This window comes from Meleagris gallopavo, chromosome 23, assembly GCF_905368555.1.
Source record: "Meleagris gallopavo chromosome 23, MGAL_WU_HG_1.1, whole genome shotgun sequence".
NCBI classification, from domain to species: Eukaryota; Metazoa; Chordata; class Aves; order Galliformes; family Phasianidae; genus Meleagris; species Meleagris gallopavo.
The window spans coordinates 5,836,978-5,849,577 of NC_139426.1; the positions used below are offsets into that span (position 1 = coordinate 5,836,978).

The 12,600-nt window shown below is 40.8% G+C and overlaps 1 protein-coding gene across 1 annotated transcript; it reads left to right on the forward strand.

Moving 5' to 3' along the window:
• The first annotated feature begins 486 nt into the window (after positions 1-486).
• LOC100543851 (guanylin-like) lies at positions 487-5,375 on the forward strand. The gene is made up of 3 exons (XM_003212332.5): positions 487-690; positions 3,465-3,654; positions 4,392-5,375. Exons 1-3 carry the CDS (start codon positions 616-618, stop codon positions 4,457-4,459), a joined length of 333 nt encoding a protein of 110 aa, XP_003212380.1. The 5' UTR covers positions 487-615; the 3' UTR covers positions 4,460-5,375.
• Positions 5,376-12,600: the final 7,225 nt, after the last annotated feature.

Genomic DNA, 12,600 nt, shown 5'->3' on the forward strand with positions numbered 1-12,600 from the left:
AATGGGAGGAGCTGGCGGCCATTGGAACTTGGTGGGATGAACCACATTGTTGGGATGCTGAAATTGATGGCTGTAAACCATAGGGCTGGGAAGAAGGGGGGGAGTTGGATATCAGGACCTGCTCTTGGTGGGCATAACTGAGCAGAATGAGATGTGTTGATTCTTTGCCATCCTCATCCTACTGCTCTGTTTCTGGGTAAGACTGCAAGCCAAAGAGAAGTGGGTAGAAAGCTGAGTACATTCCCTACATGGAGGCTTGGTTTCAGGTGTTGTGTTTGAGCTATTTATTGGTTGTAGGCAAATGTTTTGCATACCTTCGTGGTCAATTTCTGAAAGTGGGAGAGTGTCATAAAGAGGGGTGTGACTGGCATCCTCAGCCAAGGAGCTGATAACTGTACTCCACTGAGGGTTTATTGTATGTCAATAAGGAGTTTAGATTAATGAATTACCAAGGAAATGCTGTGTAAAGGCTTTATAATGCTTCTCGTGCACTGCGGAGATAGACAAGTAGATAGTCTGGGTACTAAGTGAAAATCAGAGACACGAAAGAAAGACTGTAATACCAAAACAGGAGAAAAGATATTCAGGTTGAAGAGGCTGCTCTTCACAGGTGCTATGAGAGGCTTGCTGTCCTTCACAGTCCTTGCACTCCTTTTACTGGTGCACAGCTCCCAGGCAGTCTATGTCCAGGTGAGTTTTCTGCTGGTTATCTTGTTGGTATTGCAAGCTCAGTGATGTACTGATGTGAAGAGGTGTAAGTAAGATAGGAGTCTTGATCTGAATTGATAAAGCTGGATTTTTGCTTTGCTCTGACATCACCTCCCTGTGGTTCAGTTTTTCTCTCTGTAAAATGGTTCAGGTGTTTCTAACATAAAACTTTTCCAGCCCTATCACTGCTCTGAAATTCCTATCAGAGTATTTCTAGAGTTTTGTTTTCTAGAGAACTCCATAGGTTGTGAAGTTGCATGAACTGGGGAGAAAGTACTGTGTGTTGTGCTTGCTTCTGAGCATGAAGTTCTTTATGAAAATGACCTGCAAACTTATGTGATGGAGCCTACAAATGTGTCACATATAAAAATAAAGTGAAAGAAATGACTGTTTTGTTCCAAAGGAATATTGATAGGTAGTGGTGATATTAAAGGAATATTAGTGGACTAATGATGGGGATGAGTTGATGGTTGGACTGGATGATCTTAGTGGTATTTTCCAACGCTAATGACTCTATGATTGTGTGATAGATATTAGAGGAAACTAATACCAAATACTCTAAAGTGCACAGAACCTGTGATTGGCATTACATGCATTGTGGCAGTAGGTAGGAAGGTGTCAGCACTTCTGTCTGTACATGAGAGTATATTAGATTTGTCTGCACTGATCTCTAGGAGTAGTTTGGGAGATTTAATTTTGATTACACTGTAAATGATTTCCCTGGTGTTCCAAGAGAGCAAATATTTCTTAAACAATAATTGACTCTTTTCATGTGTGCTTAGTAGGTTTCCAAGGAGTGAAAAGATCCCATCCTTGTGCAGGTTTCACCTCCTCTTTTCTTCCCAACCATTCATTAACACCAAGAGTCTCCAGACAGAGCAGATAGTTTACTATTTAATGGGGGGAGGGAGAAGGGGGAGAAGCAACAGATTTCCACTTGAGACTACAGAAAATAGCTGAGAACAACTTCTGGGTGGGTAGCAAAGTATTCAGCTCTGATGTTTTAGTTCCTGTTTGTAGTTGGAATCCTTATCTCAATAATCATTAAATTCATATTTGCTCTGCCTTTGATAAGACCTTAAAACTGTGCTGTGTGTGATGAACTCCTTTGACTTGGATTGCTTGATTTCCCTTAGGATCTGACTAATTACTCACTGAACAAAGTTGCATTATAAACTTGTTTTCTGAAATTCTTCCCAAGATTTTTCTTCCCTCTTCTGTAATAAATCACAGGGGTTATTATTTTAACAAAATGTTCTGAGAGCTGCAAGGGAGGTTCATTTGACTTCGTAGAGTGTTCCTAAAGGATGAATATCACTATCTGGACACTCTCTTTGTTTGCAAAGTGTGTAAAAAAACTAAAGAGGGAGCGCAGTAAAATCTGTCAGTTCAGTAGAACAGCGTGCATTTTCACCTTGGAGGGAAAATGCTGCTCATGTCGTGTTCTCCTTTGTGTACACCTTTCTTGTCTGAGATGGTGATGGTATTTTTGTTTTTTTGAGTGGTTTGTTTGTTGGTCTGATTTGTCACCAGGACATAAACGTGTCTCGGGGTTCATTCCTACTGTGAAGTGATAATAAGTAGGAGAAATCCAACGTGCAAAAGACCAAATGAAGCTCACTTCAGTTGTTTCTGGTTTCTCTGGAACTGTACTGGTGGAAATCCTGTCTTTTTTGTTTCTGTTTCATGCTTTTAGAGTCCCCAACAAGTAGATGAATTTAGAACTGTGTCTTTGGAGGAATAGCAAATTTTTCACGGGCATCTAATCTGATAAATTATTCTGAGAAATGTCACAAATTGATCAGAAGTAGAAAATAGTTTCACATCGTTAAATAAATGCATGTACATAGCAGCTTATTTATTATTCTTCTTTAAGCACCACCACTGCCTAAAGACACCCACACAATTCAACATCAAGCTAACGAGACTTTGAGATTAATGGCAATATTTGGTCTCATGCCATAGCAGACTCAAACCACTTTATTTCTATGAGTGTTTAGGTGTTACTTGATCATCCTTCTGACTGTTTAATTCTCTTCAGACTTCTGTGGACATTTTTGCACTTACCTTAAACAATTACAAGACCTGCATTTTAAGTTTATTATCTCAGCAATGTGATTCACTTGAAACTGGGAGGAAATTGACATTAATAGATGCATGGGGTCTAACAATCTCAAGCATGGAGTAAACCTTCCCACAATAATCTTCTGTTCTCCCAAAGCCCTGGTGTGATCTTTCAGTTAGAAGTGCCACATTTAGCAGTTCTCAGTTGTTTGTGCTCCATTGTGTGGGCAAATTGTAAATTCATGCTTGCCACGTCTTGTGGTGATGGGATCCATCCTCTTCTGTGTTTTGAGCATTGTACTTGACAGCAAAGATTCAAAGTTCTGTGCTGGTATATTACAAGAAAGAGTGAACAAAATAAATTCCCATTCACATCCATTCAACTCATGGTGTAAATCTCTACCACATATTGTCCAGTCATATTTTTCTAGACTGAAGAGCCCTTATCTTCCTACACTAGATGTTAGGAGTCTCCCTCACAGGAGTGAAAAATGTACTGATTCTGCCTCCATTCACTTTGATGCTTAAACAAAACCCTGGCTATGGAAGCTCACTGTTACAGCAAAGTTTTTCCCTATAGTACAGTTTTTGGGGGAAGGGTCACAGTTTAGCAGACTTCAGTCAAAAGGGAATGCATTTGCCTGAGGCTTGACTCTCTGATGTCTGTTTCTTTTCTCTTTCTGTCTATGTAGGATGGCAACTTGACATTCTCCCTTGAATCTGTGAAGAAGCTAAAGGAGCTTATGGATGAGAACAGAGTCATTAACCCTCGCGTGGTGGTTTCAAAGGCTGGGTATTCTCCATGTCAAGATAAAGATCTCCCTGAGGAATTCCAACCTGTGTGTAAAAGAGAAGATGCACCTATGATTTTCGAGAGGCTGTGTATGTAGTTCATGTTGCATAGTTTCCTTTTTATCACACTTTTCAACCTCAAGCATTGAAATAGTAGCAGCCAAAGAAGTGTAATTACTGTTGTGACACTTCTGAGGCAGCTGGAAGTCCATGCTATCCCTTCCGCAAGGATACAACAGCTGTGGGCCCACCAGAAAACTCCTGTAGTGCTTAGTTGTAACCTGTACAGATCAGTCTGTTGTAGACTGGAAAAGCTTCCTCCCATTGGAGGTGTATTTCCAGGTTCCTTAAAAGAGGTGTGAGATGTAGATGAAGTGAATCAACCTCCGGCATTACCTGTTTCCAAGGCACGTATAGTGATTCTTGAACAGGCTCCTACAGTCTCTGCTTTTTATTTATTTGTTATGTTGTGTTTACCAATGCCGTGGAAAAGTTAGGAAGAAGTAGCACCAATGTAACTGAGGTGGTGGTTCTGCAAGCCACTTCAGAGGATCTAAGGCCACATCCTTGTCACCCTCTCATAGTATGTCCTGTTCTCTTGCCTCCACATGTTCCCCATGTTTCCCCACTGAGTTCAGATTTGATTTAATTCCTTAAGCAAAATTTTCTCAAAAACTAATTTTTTTCTTGTATCAGTAATAACTTCAGTGTACACAAAAATTCATGGAACAGTAACAGAAGGGAGTCTTTCGCCACATGTTTAAGGCTCTGCTCTCCAATAATTTCCTTTGCCTTGTCACTGAAACAGTCTTTTTTCTCCCTAACAGACTTGATTGCCGGTAAAGCTGATTTGTGTGAAATCTGTGCCAATGCTGCCTGCTCTGGTTGCTTTTGAATAAGGATGAAACATTCCAAAGACACTGTGCCAAGCTAGGAAGTTTGTGCATTTGTATTGCAAGATCACATATCCTCACAAATCACTATTTAGGCTTCATCTTCACTACAGTCAAACTGAAGCTGTTAGCTCATGTAGACATACTAAGGGTAATTTTGAAGTAATGAGATCAGATAATACCAGCAATGCAGGTCTGGTAACAGGAAGACCAAATTTCATCTGAGAAGCTGAAGAACCATGAAGAAAGAGGCTCACACGGAGTGTTGTCTTGCCTTGAGCCATGCCTGAGTTGTGCATCTGTCTATGTGAGCTGTGTCATGGTTGACTGGAGTGAAAATATCCTGGACTCAATGTTTCAATTTCCAGTAATCTATCTGGATTGGAACACCATGGGTCAAACTGAGTAGTCTCCTCTAGCCTTTTAATATCTAAATCTCCCTGTGATCTGGCTTCCACTACACATATACACCTAAGCAGCATAGGGTTGTAATCTTTTCCAACTCAAGCTCTCCTGTTGGTTGGGTAAATGAATGTCTGTGCCTGTAGGTCTGGTCATGGTATGTGTTTGATTGTAACAGAGCTGTAGCATATAACCTGGGGACAAGTCATAAGTGTTTAGCAACACTGTAATAGCTAAGAAATTCTCCATCTGTTACTTGTACGAATATTTAATGCCAATTTACAGAGCAGCTGTAGAAGAGCACAGGAGCTAGTAATCTTTTGCTCATGGTTGTACAGAAGTTCCCTTCTTTTGGCAGATGTTCGTTAAGCTCTGTTTAGGAAAAAGGAAATCCAAGCTGCAATGCTGGAATCACTTTGAAAGAAAAACATTGCCTTGTTTTTGAGTGGTAATTTGTGAAGAAAGGGTCTACCAATGTTTGTATGCTACTGTACATGAAATAAAGGTTAGAGACAATTTTGTTGTTTTGTTAGGTTTTGGTTTTTTGTCTTTCTTTGATGGTCTACCTACTTCCTTATCTGCTATGTAAGTTCTTCCATGTCTGAATGTCCACTAGAGTAAAAGATAACTTGTTAACCTTAAAATAATTTGCTATTCAGTTTGTGGTCGTAATAGTAATATATAACTACTTTGGAATTTTAAAATTATTCCCTTTCAATTGTTAAGTCTCCATTTTTCACATTTTGGGGCCTCAAAAGTGCTGTGTGTCTATTTCAAGATTGTTGAGTACTCCAGAACAAAAACATCCAAGTCTGAATGCCAAAAAGAGTCTCACACTAAGCATCTTACTGCTGCCTTGAAATTGGCACTTCTGGGAAACTGCATTTCCTGACTCAAAACAGTTCTTGGGCTTATTTTGAACTTAAAGTTATGTCTTTGGATATAGAAAAGCAACTATGCATTTTCTTTTAGAATTAACTTGACAAATCATTAAGTCTTAGTACAGCAGCTTAGTATGGCTCAGGCGGAGAGGGCAGATTATGCATTTTTAAATGAAGACTTATTGGCAAAAGGAACAGAACCAAGATCACCCTACTGATAGTCTCCTAGTGTTCACTCTGGGTCACAGGGCTGGACTGGGGACCTTAAAAAAGTTCTACCAGTGACTCACAAACCTCACATCCCTTTATAACCCCACGCTGACTTGCTAACCTGATAATCACACAGTAGTTGAGGTTGGAAAGGAGCTCTGGAAGTCATGTGGTTCAAGAGCTGTGCTCATGTTGGACAGTGTAGAATAAGTTGCCCAAGACCACATCCAGACACCTCCTGAAGATCTCCAAGGAGGGAAACTCTACCACTTAATTGAGCAACATGTTCTACTGCTCTATGGCCTGTACAGTGGAGAAGTGTTTCTTGATGCTCCCGTGTTTCAGTTTTTGCCCATTGCCTTTTAGCCTGTCACTGGGCACCAAGTAAAAGAATCTGGCTCCATCTTCTTTTTGTCCTCTCATCAGATATTTAGATGACATTCCTACTGAGCCTTCCCTTCTCCAGGCTGAACAGTCCCAGCTCTCTTAACTTCTCCTCGCAGGAGAAATGCTTCAGTCTTTTGATCCCTTTGGTGGCCCCACATTTCCAGTGTGTCCATATCTCTCGTGTACTGGGGAGCTCAGAATTGGACCCAACACTCCAGACGTGGACTCACCAACAATGAGTAGAGTGGAAGGAACACTTCTCTTGACCTGCAAGTGAAACTTAGCCTAATTCAGCCAATTCTTAGCTTAGTGAGGATTACAAAAGTGAGTGTCTCGAGAAAATTAGATCAGACTTTGACTTTTAGTTATCAGACTACTGAAACCTCTTCAAGGCCAACGACACACAATGCTACATTGCAAACTGGAGAGCTGGTGCATCAGCATTCAAGTTACTTAGATGGCTCACAGAGATTCATAAAAGTCTTCATTTGTTTGGCTGGTTCCTATGTATCCAGTGTCACCGTGTCATGTATATTCCTATCATTTCCTTCTCAGAGGGTCATTCATGCAGCTATTTACTTTGGCTGTATTAAAGAGTTCAGAAGAGAACTGTGTGACACGTAGCAGGCTCTGATTATTACAGTGAGTCAGAAACACCTCTGAGGTCTTGTAAATTCTTCCTTTTCTTCTGATAAATGGTCCTCTGTTTTCCTAACAGGCAAGATAAACTGAGCTTTATAATGCCTCATTTTCTTTGGCGGTCAGGACTGCCACCTGTTATCATTTATGGACTACACTGTCCTTTCATTTCCTGCCTCCTATTTACAATGTGATAAAAATTACAAATAATATCATGTCCCATTGATTGAGTTTTCTTCGTAATGAGTAATAAACAGATGTTCTTTATCTGAAGTTAAAAATAATGATTTACATTGTCATGACACAGTCAATTTTCTGTCAGATTACTTCTGTCTTTCATTTGGCTGTGAGAAGTGGAGTACTTTTGTTTCCAATTAGTGCTTTTCAAACGGAACCTCACAGGTTAAGATGTGATTCACCATATGCTTCCTCTGGTTTTGCAAATACTTATTGTGTGTTCATTATTTCAAGTACTCATTCAGGCTTGGGGTTATGGAACTATGTTTAATGCTGAAAGGAGTTACAGTCCAAATACTTTTGGACCCTATTGCTGAAAATGGGAACCTAATGAATCAGGAGGGCTGTGACATAGGTCATCTGCTGAGCCATATGCTTACCAAACAGCCTCTGAGGGCAGTTTTTGTTGTTTAACCCAGCAGGCAGCTAAGCACTACTCAGTCATTAGTTCACTCCCCTCTTCGACTGGGAAAGGAATGGTAAAGTTTGTAGGCTGAGATAAAGCCAATTTACTATGATAGAAAATGAAGGGAAAATAATTATAATGATAAATATATATATATACACACATATATATTTAAAAACAAGTGGTGCACAATGCAATTACTCATCACCTGCTCACCTGTGTTCCTTGTCCATCTCTTCCCAGTTTTGCAGTTCTGCATGATCTCTTATGGTATGGAAAATCATAGAATCATAGAATGCCCTGGGTTGAAAAGGACCACAATGATCATCGAATTTCAACACCCTGCTATTCTGTCCCCTCCCAGCTTCTTGTGTCCCCACCAGCCTTCTCACTGGCAGGACAATTCAAGAAGCTGAAATGTCCTTGATTATGTTGTTCTGCGACAACTAAGACATTGGTGTGTTATCAACATTGCTTTTCTCCTAAATCCAACAACATCATACCATCCACTACAAAGAAAGCTAACTTTATCCCAGCTTAAGCCGGGAAGTTAAGTTAGAAGGGGAGAACAGGGGTATTATGCAGTTTGAATGTCCTTCCCAAGAAAACATTTTTGGCTCCATTATGTGAGATCCTGAAATTGGGAACCCAAATAAGGAGTCAAACCAAAGCTTCATAACCACAATCAGCAATGTGCAAGGATATAATGCAAGAGTTTTGCATGGTGGACAGTGTATTCTGCATATGGCAACAAATCTGTAATGAAGTACCTAATACCTAAGGGACAGTAAAAACATAGAATATGAAATTGCCCATTGCTGCTGACCTGGGCAGCACGGGAGATGCCCCAGAACTGCATTTGGGCTTGGTGATCCTAGAGATCTTTTTCAACCTTGATGACTCTGTGATTCTGTGAACTTCCCAAGTCATAATCTCCAAGCACTGGGGATGGACAGATGTGATCTTGGAGGGATCCATTCTTAACAATTGTAGTTAAGTTTGTGATTGTAATGATTTAAATTATTTAATGATTTGCTTCTGTCTAGCCTAGAGCGACAGGTGAGCGAATTAAACACATGCAGTCATGTAGAAGCTATCTCAATCTAAAATCCCTTCACAGTGAGAACTGAGAACTGTCTTCATCTCCTTTTTTTTCCAGATGAATGAGTGACTTATTGAAATGTTCCTTATTAGAATGCTCAAATTACAGCAATAAAATATCATCTCCTCAGGGAAGGGAATATGACACATGAAGGAAACCCTTTTCTGGCATTAAATTGTGCCAAGGGAGGTTCAGATTGGATATTAGAGACAATTTCTTCTCAGAAGGAATGGTGATGCTTTGGGGCATGCTGCCCAGAGAGATGGTGGAGTCACCATCCCTGGAGGTGCTCAAGAGCTGTGGAGATGTGGCACTGAGGGACGTGGTCATGGTGGTGGTGGGTTGGGACTGAGCTTGTAAATCCCAGCCTTAATGATTCTGTGATTCTGAAATCTAGTAAAGTCAGCTGAATTGAAGCATTTTGAAATTCAATAAGCAATTATGCTTTTATTACCTAAGCATAATAAGAGTGTGATATTGTATGTTAACTTTTGTACAGGCTTTTTATTCAAGGCCAGAAGGTCACAGGAGACTAAGGAGTGGATTTCAAAGTCTGCAGCTGATAAATACAGCTTGGATTTGTTCCTGCAGATTTCTTCCCCACGCATGCATACTGCTAAGATAATAGGAGTGTGAGCCCTTCTCCATCTTCCTCTCTTTGTTCAGTAACAGCTATCATTCTGGACAAATTGTGGAGATCAGCCTATTCCTTACAGGACCATTTAATCACCCCTTGCAGCTGAGGAATCAAGTTGTCGGAATGTATCTCCTCAGTGCAGTCCAGTGTGACTACATCTGACATCTCCAGGCTCTTCTGTTTGAAAGAATGGATCGTCTGCAGGCATTTTCTATTAATATTTAATCACTAATGATAGTGTAGATGTCAGCCTGATGTTGATATCTTTCTCCCCTTGTCTTCAATCAACTCTTGGCCCGGGGCTTTTGTTAAAGAAAAGCATCATATTTATACATTGCTGTAATAAGTATGCACAACATACTGCAGACTGGACTTAGAGAAGAACATAACATGAATATTGATGCAATACTATTTTAATAATTGTCACTGAGCACAGACATTCTTTGTCCTTTTTCCTTTTTGGGCACATTCTCTTATTTAATATGCATTCCATTGTGTTGTTGATGACAAATAGATGTCATACTGTTGAAATACACCACCAGCAGGCATTCTGGACAGGGTAGGACTGCAACAATCTCCAGATTTTGCTAGCTGTCACCACTGAATTTCCATGCAAGCCAAATCAAAGTGAATACCACAAAGCTTTGGGTTTTGTTTGCATCAGAATTTTCCTGTGCCTCAGACAGGAAATAGGCAACATGATAATACATTTTTTGTGACACCTTTTTTTGTACTATTTGGGATAATCTATAAGTATTTGTGGTAAGCATAACAGACAGTGTCCACATCAAGCAATGGAAATATACATATTTTTCATTAGAACACATTCTACCCAATTGTGTTTGAGCTGTTTGAACAGCCCAATGGGTGATGCAGATTTCACAGTTTAAAAAAAAAGTAAATAGGAACTTTCTGCTCTTCTGCTGGTTCCTGAAAATTTCCTATTGCTTATTATATTAATGAGAGCTTGAGACAAATTCAAGGTATTGACAATTGAAAGGAGCTTAAGGATCAAAACCCATAGATAGAACATGGGATGAATATTTCAAGGGTTTTAGTGACTGTGGTGACTTCATTTCTCACCAGAATCCAGACACCAAAGCCCTCTGTTTTTCATTTGAAGACAGCCTGGACACGCCTTTCTTGGTTCTTGGATCGGAGATTCTTCCATAAATGTAAGATTTGGGAACCTTCTTTTAGTTCTTGTATAGCTCCTAGCAAAAGGGAAGAGTGAGAGGCAGCAGGGTCCATCCTCATCTGCTGGGTTGTCAAGATCTCCAAAGTGGTCATCCAGAACTTCTGAGATCTGCTGGACAGGGATGGCTTTTCTATAGCAATGAGGTCTTCTAAACTTCATGTAGAGATCACAGAGAGATTGTACTTCACACAGAGATTTGGCCTTAGATACGTTTGAAGATTCTGCCGTCAAATTGTTTTAAATTACCAAAAAGAGAGTTGGTGAAGGTCACATGTAGTCAAAGTACAGCCTAGCTACCAAAAGGAATGGCCTGGAGAACAAGAGGCAATTTGGAATCAGAAAAAGGGATTAATACACAATACATGTCCTAGTACACTAGCCTCTGATTTTCTCATTCATGACAGAGATGTGATTAGAAAGAATGGGATGGGGATAGGATAGGGATAGGGATAGGGATAGGGATAGGGATAGGGATAGGGATAGGGATAGGGATAGGGATAGGGATAGGGATGTATAGGGATAGGGATAGGGATAGGGATAGGGATGTATAGGGATAGGGATAGGGACAGGGACAGGGACAGGGATGGGATGGGATGGGATGGGATGGAAGAGGAGAGGAGAGGAGAGGAGAGGAGAGGAGAGGAGAGGAGAGGAGAGGAGAGGAGAGGAGAGGAGAGGAGAGGAGAGGAGAGGAGAGGAGAGGAGAGGAGAGGAGAGGAGAGGAAGGGAAGGGAGGGGACGGGAGGGGATGAGAGGGGAGGGGAGGAGAGGACAGGACAGGACAGGACAGGAGAGGACAGGAGAGGACAGGAGAGGAGAGGAGACAGGTAGAATAGTATAGTTCAGTTGGAAGGGACCTACAAAATCATGTAATCCAACTGCTTGAGTACTTTAAGGCCAACCAAAATAGTGTATTTGATTCTGCTTGTAAAGCAGTTGTATTCATGGGTATTCAGTCCACAAACTTACATGAGTGCTAACACGTGTGACACGTTATGTGCTAGCTAAGCAAGAACTAAATACCTGGGGTCATGACTTGAACAGATGACTGAACCTGGTGGTTCCAAGGACTGGTCAGGGGGGAGCTGGCAATCTGCAGCCATGTAAAATGTTGCCAGGTTGTTGTCTTGGTTCTTCTTTTGATGCAGTGCAAATTAAAATGTAGTGTTCTCTAAATTTCACACTGGAACAGGTTGCCCAAGGAGGTTGTGGATGCCCCATCCCTGCAGGCATTCAAGGCCAGGCTGGATGTGGCTCTGGGCAGCCTCGGCTGCTGGTTGGTGACCTTGCACACAGCAGGGGGTTGGAACCAGATGATCATTGTGGTCCTTTTCAACCCAGGCCATTCTATGATTCTGTAATTCTATGAAATTTATGCAGTGGTACAATTACGTTATTTCTGAGTCCTCCACTCCTTTAGTAGTAATTTCTATCACACTGATTTTTTTTCCCAGCCTTTGAGCACTGAGATGACATTCAGTAAACGACATAATTCCAGTGTTGTCTTAAAGCACGGGTTGCTTCAGAGACTTGCTGGATGATTGCTCTTCCCTATGTTCATCACTTTATACTCACTGGCTCTGACGTCCTTTGTCATTTTATTACTCTGTAATTCAGCATTATGATGTCCACCTGTGACCCTGCAATAGTCAGGAATCTTTATTACCCTGGGATTTTCCCTTTTCTTACTGTTATGGTATGTAAAGACTTTAGTGTTGGTTTTCCCAAAACATGACCTAGTTTTCTAATACCTTCCTCATCACTTATCTTGACTCTTCCAATTTTCTGCATCATTCTCCAGACACTCCATTCTGTTTTCCTCCATTCCTAAAATTCACTGGTTGTTCATTTTGTTGTCCCCTGTATCCTTCCCTTCTGATTCAGCAATGTGCTCGTCTCAGCTTTCTTTACTCATTTCCTTTAATTTCTGCCCCTAGACTCTCTTAGTGCTAATGTGATTTGCTTTCTCACTTCTCCTCCTAATCTTGCACAAACTCAAAATTCTGAGAATAGGTTGTTCTTCTGATTTCCTCCCTTCCCTTCC